This window comes from Achroia grisella, unplaced genomic scaffold, assembly GCF_030625045.1.
Source record: "Achroia grisella isolate CSIRO2021 unplaced genomic scaffold, CSIRO_AGI_Agris_v1 utg114, whole genome shotgun sequence".
In the NCBI taxonomy this organism is placed as follows: Eukaryota; Metazoa; Arthropoda; class Insecta; order Lepidoptera; family Pyralidae; genus Achroia; species Achroia grisella.
The window spans coordinates 805348-815102 of NW_026712585.1; the positions used below are offsets into that span (position 1 = coordinate 805348).

Below are 9755 nucleotides of genomic sequence, written 5' to 3' on the forward strand. Positions count from 1 at the left end.
CGCTGACAAACAAATAATAATAATAATGCTTTATTTGTACAACCACAACATTACAAAATTAAAAAGGAGAGTACATAATAGTTGAAGTTCATTAGCTAGGTAATGAAAAGAAAATGAATTCTGAAGTACAGCAGTAGAAGTAGTGTTTCTTTACGAGTTTACGACATTACTTTCAAATGTATCAACCAGGGGGAGGGAGGATGGTACTGTGAATTTTTCTTTTTGCTAACAATGTATTATGTTAGGTTGACCTCCACGCGGTTCCCCCTGGATAAATTCTTGGCGAATTTGATACGATGCGCAAACTTACCAAACCTCATGCTTATCTTATCATCCACTGGTGCTCTACCAGCGTGAACCATTAGCGCAGGAGGGTGCACCATTCCAGTAACATATATAAAAAAACGTATCCACCAGATCATCGATAGTTAACAATATGCCTAACTTTCTTATCTGATATTATAACAATGAAGGTATAATAATACTGTCATAAAGATATTATGAGTTATTCTGATAATTTTGAATATAGCCAAAGGAGAGCAATAGTGTTTATAAAAGATAGCGTCTGACAGTTTTTATATCTTCATACATCTTGGCATTTTTCGTTTTATTACGAAATTATTTTTCAATAATTTAGTAATTGCACGTGTACTATAACATTATTTAAATTTGGCGTTAATGCCTGTTACCCAGAGCCGTAAATACAATTCCTAACACTGACATTGACATTGGTGTCTGATTGATCTGTGGATAAGTCTTGTCTGATTTGTAATAGGAAAAAATCCCGAAAAATTTATTATCGATTTGTGATAAAAATATCTTTGTATATTTGCATTGAAAGTTTATTAGTGTTCTGTGACTGAACCAAATAAATTGCAGTTAAGTTTTTAGTGGAGACATATTTGACTAAGGAATTAAAACCCGTCAATAAAAAAAATTCGTTACTACATTCAATAATACTAGATCACAACATGCAAGAAGGCAAGTTCAAAACCGTTAATTATATTATTCGACGCGATGCAACTTTCCATTGTTTTGATATTTCTTAAACTTTTAGATTTAGAAGTCACGGGGATATCGCGCAGCGGGCGCGTTAGAAAAAAGAGTTCAAAGTTGATGGACTTCGAGTCACCCGACGACATTGAGTCCAGATACCGGAGACAGACGCCTGTGAAGTCTTTTATGGCGTTGAGACAGGAGGAGACACCGCAGTTTCAACCCGAACCTTCTGTTCCACCGAAACCAGCAGAGGACACTGGCACCGCGTCGGGAAGCGAAAGTGATTACTATGAAAACAATGGAGAGAATGCTGATAGGTTAGAATTGCAAAATAATCCATTCCCTACCTGAAGCCACAATGGTATTCTGTAATATTGATCAATTACTTTTTTTTTCTTATGCATAATTATGATGGTATCCAAGATCCATAATCCTGCATAGTAAATTCACCACTAATTTATTATGATGGTATCCAGGGAGATCCATGTGGAGGTCAACCTGAGATGGTACATTGCTCGCAATGGGGTTATTAGTACACATTAATAACTATCCCCTACCCTCCTATATCAATCACTAGCTGACCCCACAGACATACTGTATTAACCTTTCCAATATCCCATGCAACCTTCTTAATTTTTCCTCATATAAACCTTATAATAACAATTACAATATAATAGAATTAGCAAAATTTATCCAGTCATTCACATGTTATGCTGTGACCAAAAGAAATAGGCATTCATTTATATATATAGATTTTCCTTTACACCTAGTCTGTTAATAAATTAAGAGAGTATGGAGGCGATATATCTTAGTTCTCCAGAATATGAATTAATTGTAAAAACAATACCATAAACATTATATGTTAAATCACTTTTCATGTAGTTGCCATTACAATTGAGTGAATTTAACTTAAGTTTATCATCCTCTGGTTTCTCATTGAATACAATTAACATAGGCTGGAATACCATTCCATCATCATCATGTTATTTAAGGATGTAACATGAATTATGATGTGACATCCTTATTTTGTTTTTATGTCTTTAAAATGAGTGAGTCAAGATTAATCCTTTGTTAGAATATTAATTGTGTTGATTTTTAGTATGGAATCAGATAGTTCAGCATCTGAAGAAGGATCCACTCGTACTCCTGCCAATTCTTTGTACATGATGGAGAAAAGTACCAAGAAAAAACTGATTGTGAAGGATGGCAGGGTGGTCGGCAGAGCAAAGGCTCAACGGAAGGACAAAGGTGCCATGAAATTATAATCTATACTAATATTACAAAGAGAAAAGTTTAATTTATTGTTGGTTTGTTTATTTTTATGAATAAACTCAAATATATTTAATGTGACAAACTTTAGATACAATAATAATATTAATAATAACCCTGGACAATTCACACACGGCCATTTAGTGCCAAGCTAAGCAATGCTTGTGTTATGGGTACTAGTACTTCATTTTTTTAATTTAACATGCTACAGACACCTAAAATGATAAAAACAATCATACTATGAATACAAATGGTTGCACTGTCATATCAAATCATAGGAAAATCAGAACCCTAGAACATTGGAAGTAAATCAGTGTGCTAAACCACTAAACCACTGAAGCTGTCAACATATATAACATATAAATTTACACATGGGATTAACATAATCTAGATGTACTAAAGACTCAATAAAATTTAAAAGTAAAGAAACACATTTTATTTTTTGAAAACATTCTCAAGTAAATTTTATTTGCAGGAAAAACTCGCATCACTGCATACATGATGTGGGCGAAGGAAACACGTAATGAACTACTACGCAAGCATCCTGATATGGATTTCTCTGCTATATCTAAAAGATTAGGAGAAATGTGGGCTAATGTCAGTATTAACAAAGATATTTTAAACAATTATACTTATTCTTTATATTCACTTATTATTATTGATCATTCAATTACTTAAATAATAAATGAAATATATAATCCATATATAAGTAGTGTACATCTGTAAAAAAAGGTTTAAACTGTGTTTAAGGAAATCCTTTCATTGTACAGGTGACATACAGTGAGCGTTATCTGTGGCGTCGCAAGGCGAAACGATTCGCGATACAAAAAGAACAGCAAGGCAACCAAACCAGCAAAATAATATCCAACCCCAGTGAGTATACCGAATATAATGTAATGTGGACTCTATTCTTCGCAATTAGCTCTCATTTGGGCTGTTGAGCTTATTACGAATATTGATGTAACTATTACAATCTGCATTAAAAAAAAAAATATAACTATTACAATTTGCATTTCAAAAATAATAATAATATAAATAAATATGTTGTCGTTCTCCATCAATCTAAGTTCTTGATTGTGTGAACTGTTTTCATTATTTTATTAATTCACTACAAATTAAACAATAACTGACTGTTTTTGCCGATTATAGATTGAAATATTTTCCTAAATTACACAAAATAGCAAAAATTAAAAATGACAAATCATAAGTCAATTTTAAAATATTTTTTTCACGTAAGACATTTTATGCAACTTGTGTACATTAAATTTATTTTATAATTTATTTAATATGAATAAATATTATTTTAATTCCAATTAAAGCCTCAGTGGAAGAAGAATATAATCATAAAAAAAACTGATTTGATTAACCACTATTTGTATGATGACGTGATACAGTAATGATATATAATAAACAAATTGTATTGAATTTTACACACCTCTCAGAAAGTCGAAAATTTCAATTTCCAAGGAGTACGGACGATTCCAAATGTAGTATATACAACAACAAATTGTACGTAGTATGTATTTGGAAAATAAAGTATTATTATTATTAAATAATTTAATTTATGTCAAAACCAATCAGGCGTCCGTCCGCCATCGAACCAGGGTCCCGGTCGCCCGCCGTCCAACCGCGCCCAGCCAAAGCAGTCGCCGACCACGCCACCACAACAAGCCCTTGTCGTGAGTATATCTTAGCCAAATAGGCGGTGTGTCATCAACAGTATTGGATTGTGGGTAGTGGGTTTAACCAGTGGGGATCAATGGCATAGTAGCCATTTTTAGTTCGAAAAACGGATTTAGATGGCGTCATTGGTATCGAATGGAATTCAACATTGTTTTGTAATCGTTTAAAACCCAAAACTATGTTTTTAAAAAGGTTTAATCTATTTTTAAAAAGTCATATATAGATGTTAAAATGAAATAATGCGTTTTGAAAAGTAATTTTCATATATTTACTCATTTTGTTGTTGCCCTGTATTTGTTTACAATTTAATCATTGCTAATTGGGGCTTATTGTTTCCAAAATACTTTCATAGATGGCGCTGTTTTCATTTGTATCACCGTATTTTAAATGTTTATTTTATATTTTCAAATAATAAGTACTTACTATATTATTATGATAAATTAAACATAAAAAAAGTTTAAGTAAATATAAAACAGCTAAACAAGAAAACCATATTATTCCAGTAATACTTATTTAGAAAGTGTTGCCATATTAAAAATAAATGCATAGATTTATCGATTTTTTCGAATAATCGATAACAGGATATTACAACGCATTATTCGATGGTACTTTTAATTAGTCTTTGCAAACAGTAAAATTTCATCATTTTGTATTATACTCTTATTTGGAACGAATTGCAATGCATAATTTTTACTTGACGACGGCAAAATAGAGAGATTTTGACAGGTATGCAAGTACTATATATTTATCTGTTCGCTCATAACTTCGAAACTTGAAGAGGGAAATATTAATTAGATTGATCTGATCCAAGTGTACTCTATTATATCAACCTCCACGCGGTCACCCTGGTAATTATAGCAATTAATGACATTAGTGACATTGTTCTTCTATTAAAAAAATAAATACCTACTTATTGTAATTTAATGAATGAGAATTGAATGTGGTATAGAGTATATAAGGTCAGCTATACCTTTATGAAACCTCAATAAACAAGTGTTATATGGTATCTAAATTACTGACATTGATAGCTAAATATGAGGATCCTCGAATTTTTAAAAATACTCATAAGAAACTTTACAAATACTCGAATTTTGCTTTTGTAGAAGGATATTTTCAACCTTACTAAATTGTACAAGGTTTTGAAACGATAATCATTCATAATACTATGATATATTACTGATCCTAGTACCTACTATTCATGATAATTAGTTTTTTAATATCTCCATTCAAGGGTAGGTTATTAATAATTTATATTATTAGATTTCATCACAAATAAAAATATCGATTTAAAATCGTAGGTTGGTCCATATTTTTTTATTATATCGAAATGACAACGAGTACTGGCAACATAAATGAAATGTTAAAAATATAAAATATAGGAATAAAAGAATAGGATAAACGACTTTAAGTCAAATGCTTAAAACATATTTTCACTAGCATTGGATTTTTTCTCTTTTTTCATCATTTAAGTTAAGTAGGTACTTCAACTTTTGAATTGTCCCTGTTCAGAGTTCATTGAACTTCTTATTTTTTTGTCAAACTCAATAATTTAAATGTGTCTAAGGACTACTACAAATATTTAGTAAACTATCGTGTCTTTGAGGATTATCTCATACCAGGTATAACTATAAGTTGTTAAAAACTTGCATATGTATGCGTGTGTATCTTTCATATTAAAATATAATAAACATAGGTACTTGGTGACCGCTTTAATGTGGTATTATTATGTTTTTATTATTGGTATGAATGTAACTTCAAAAAACTAACACTGATTTTATAATTTTTGATTGATTGAGAATATACTGAAAATTATTAATCAAAATAAAGTACTAAACAGTAGTATTACTTTTTTATTAGAACTGAATGAATATGATGTATGAATAATATGTTTATTGTGCTAATAAGGTTACAGTTTAGTTACTTTCATGTAAATTCATTCATGTAAGTTCATGAAAATGTAACATGGTATATGATATTGTTTTCAGATTTTCCTGACATCAACAACTTAATACTGAACAAAGTTTAAACAAATAAGAGATGATATTCTAAATCTCCTAGTCATTCAGATGAAGATAAATAACATTTTTACTGTAAAGAACAGGAGTTCAAAAGAATAAGAAATATATATATATATATATATATATATGAACATTTTACTGTATAAAATAATAATGCAAGTAAAAATAAGAGAAAAAAGCAGAAGAAAAATCTGTAAATTATTAATCACAATGCAATTAATAATATAATTAAATAAGTAAGAAAGCAACGGACTAGTGATGAGAAGAAATTTCAAGTAATTATATTATGTGTAACCGACTGCAAATAAGTTTATGATTTAAGCTCATGATTATTATTATATTGCTTCATCAACAAATCCAGGAATATTTTGTGTACCAGGAATTAATTATGAAATGATTTTGATGAAATATTATGTCTTGATATTGATTTATTTGGAATATAATATAAAAATAACAGAAGTGTTTGAAGTTTTAGTGGTATAACAGACAAGCAGTGAAAGAAATATTATTGTAAATTATTAACAATTGTTTATTCTGTGATTAATAAATTATTTAAAAGTGTTTTATTACCTGAAATGAAAATGTTATGATCTTCAAGTGTTGTGTTCATGCAATGTTAGTTTCACCTCATTCGATTTAAAATGTCAGGAATTATTTACTACATAATGATTTTGTATTAGATGGTAATCATATATGTATATTTTTTAATGCAATGTGTATAATAATTCCCATTTACATCAAGAAACTTTGTGTAAATCTATATTTCTCTGTCTATAGACAAAGTCTAAGTCGTGGAATACTAATAAGAAACTAAATCTGGAGACTGTAGTATATCACAGCATCCCAGAACCTTGTATTTAAGTCATATAAGGACTTAGTACCTACCTAATACTTGCTACTTTTTTAATCAATTAATTAATTTGATCTCAATCATCATGATGAACAATGATGATAATGTTGAGAATGCTGCCAATGATGAATTTTATGGTGGTCATAAATAAATACCACCGTCACTATCGTCAACAGTCATTATTGATCTCATCATCATCACCGTTACCCTCCTTCATCCATATTGTCAAAAGTTACTACCTACTATTATTAACTGAAATGGTAAATAAGCTGACGATCCATCCAACCACGACGCTATCCGACGTACATACATACACATATATTATTAAACAGCATTACGTCATCATGTCGTGCCCGCTATATCCCGCATACGTTATCATTCCGGAGAACATAGATGTTATGTCCAAATATCCTGTAATTTCGCAGCTTAATTTCAACTGAATAACAACTTACATAAATACCAAAAAACTAGCAGTAAAGGCGTAGTTTGTAGATATCGAAGGTTCTACAAATAGGTATATCAAAATAAGTACCTACATGTCATTAGCACCGATGTAGTATCCCTGAAAGAACCTACATATAACAGATTGATGGTTTGCAGATATTATTTTCAGTTTTACAAATTGCCAGTTTACCATAATTAACTACATATTGAGAAATAATTATATACTGAAAATTATATGAGGTACCCATATGCACATCAATTGATTATAGCTAAAATCTATCACTATCACATAACAATTTAAATAAAAAAAACCGTATTAAAATCGGGCTATTCGTTAAGGAGCTATTGCTCCTTAACCGATAGCCCGATTTTAGTGCAGACGCGTTACGACAGATCTTCGTCGGGAGAAAAAAAGTAGGTATGAAAAAAGTAACTGTAACATAGTACATAGATACATAGGTACATTAGCCGTGTCTGTAGAGTGTCAGAGAACAATATTATACCTACATTGAATTTTCGATTGTACCCAATCAGGAATTCGATACAGTTATATATCTATTATGTACGTATCTTTGCAAAACAGATGTCATGTAGACCGAATTCTCTGCCATCTATTTTCATGCTTTATTACTAATCACCCACTAGTAATCCAAACTGCTTCAGATATAGCGACATCTAGCGCCTACGGCGGCGAAATAAAATAGCCCGAAGAATAGCCCGAGTTAGGAAGGAACCATTTTCTTGTATGGGATGGGGTATCTGTATATAATATTATATTATCTGTGGTTTAACTGACCAAAGGATATGTTACGTAGTCAATGCTGAATATAAAAATTATCCAGTAGTAAAAATGCAGTTTGAAAATTAAAACTAAGCTTTTTTGTGGTACTAGACAAATTTAATGTTGTGAAATTTCGTTAATAAAAGACAATATATCTGTATATAAGTAGTTCAAATAGAATTGATTGCACAAAATACTATCATAATGACTGTTATCCCAGATGGGGGTAGTCAGGACTTTGTCATTACTGGATGCCATGATGATTTTCTTTCCTGTTGTCCTTGCTTTGACATGAAAGAATACTTGAACCCAACTTGGCCAGATACGAATCTAACACCGTCTCAGATTAAATTTGAGTCATTGTGAAGAATCAGTCATAAATACAACCAGATACAACAGTTTATCGGCGTCGGTTAGATTCAAACTCACGACCTACTAGAGTCTAGCCAGGATGCTCTTAGTTATCCTAGGCCACTTATGAAGGAATATAAAAGAGATGTTAGAACATGGTTGGTGTTTATTTCAGCCGGCTGCAGCTGTTGGAGCAGCCGGCGGCGCCGGCATGTACCGCGTGACGGGGTGCGGCGCTGTAGAGGTGGCCGCCCACCTGAGACTGCTCGGGGAGAGCCTCGCCATCATCGGGGAGCGGCTCAAGGAGCACGAGGTTTGTATTTGTCAAGTATCCGCACAAATTCATCACATGTTAAACATGATGGTTTCATGTGGATATGTTTTTACGTTTGTAAGCTAGTGGGGTATGTGCATAAAGTTAGACCAGTCAGACTAACAATGCGAATTTACTAGGAATTAAACATAGTTTCTAGAGGTACCCACATACAGGTTTATACTCACTTACAGTCGCTTTAAAAAGTTCTCCAGGGAAGTGAATTAGTCCATCATAGAAAAGTCTCCATGTATAACACATGGTTTCTGGGAGGAATTGTGTGGTGGTCTATTTGATAGTAGAATATATTACTAGCGTTGAGAGCGATGTTCAATAATCTTAGTATATGATCATCGATGGGCAACCTTTTTCATCACTTTAAATTTTAACATTTTTTGGCGGGCCGCCCATAATGTGTATTACATTATGGGCGGCCCCTATTAATAATAAACACTATAAAAATATATATAAATTAAAAAAAGTAAAGATTTCTTATACCAATTTTAATGCAAACGTTAAAAAAAAATTATTGCATGTTTGAACATGAAGCATAGTCACAAAAAAATGTTTTGGTTTAGTATGAAAGTCCATTATATTATAAGTAATTTTAAATCAATATAGGTATTGATAGGATAATATATATTAAAAATAAATTCAATTGTAGAAATGCTTGGCGGGTCGCTTAAACATGTTTAACGGGCCGCGTGTTATATCATCCCTAAATAGCCTATTTCCTAGTTTTTTTTTATATTGAATTCATTCATAATTTGATATAGGGTCAGATCGCGGTATCGGGCTCGGTGTCTGTGCTGTTGGACACGTTGCTATGTTCACTGGCGCCACTGCTTGGGGTCGCACGAGCAGTTCCCGAGATCGCGCCTCCGCCGCGTCTACTCCAAGACACGCTCCACAACATCGCCTACATCATGCCCGGACTTTGAGGTTCTCGCTTACGAATAAGTGACGCGTATTCCTAAAAATATCACCTTTTATTTAGGTAGTCGTCTCCAATTGGTTGGTTGCAAAGTTGCAAGACGCAAGACGCTG

General features: G+C 32.0%; 1 protein-coding gene across 2 annotated transcripts; it reads left to right on the forward strand.

The window, feature by feature from the left end:
* Positions 1 to 745: 745 nt before the first annotated feature.
* LOC131850370 (HMG box-containing protein 4) lies at positions 746 to 9740 on the forward strand. 2 transcript variants are annotated; one of them, XM_059200590.1, is made up of 8 exons: positions 746 to 981; positions 1058 to 1316; positions 2099 to 2247; positions 2744 to 2865; positions 3039 to 3141; positions 3850 to 3947; positions 8571 to 8708; positions 9485 to 9740. In XM_059200590.1, exons 1-8 carry the CDS (start codon positions 972 to 974, stop codon positions 9647 to 9649), a joined length of 1044 nt encoding a protein of 347 aa, XP_059056573.1. In that variant the 5' UTR covers positions 746 to 971; the 3' UTR covers positions 9650 to 9740. The 2 variants fall into 2 exon arrangements, with proteins under 2 accessions (XP_059056573.1, XP_059056576.1); XM_059200593.1 differs by having other exon boundaries at positions 1064 to 1316.
* The last annotated feature ends 15 nt before the right edge of the window (positions 9741 to 9755 follow it).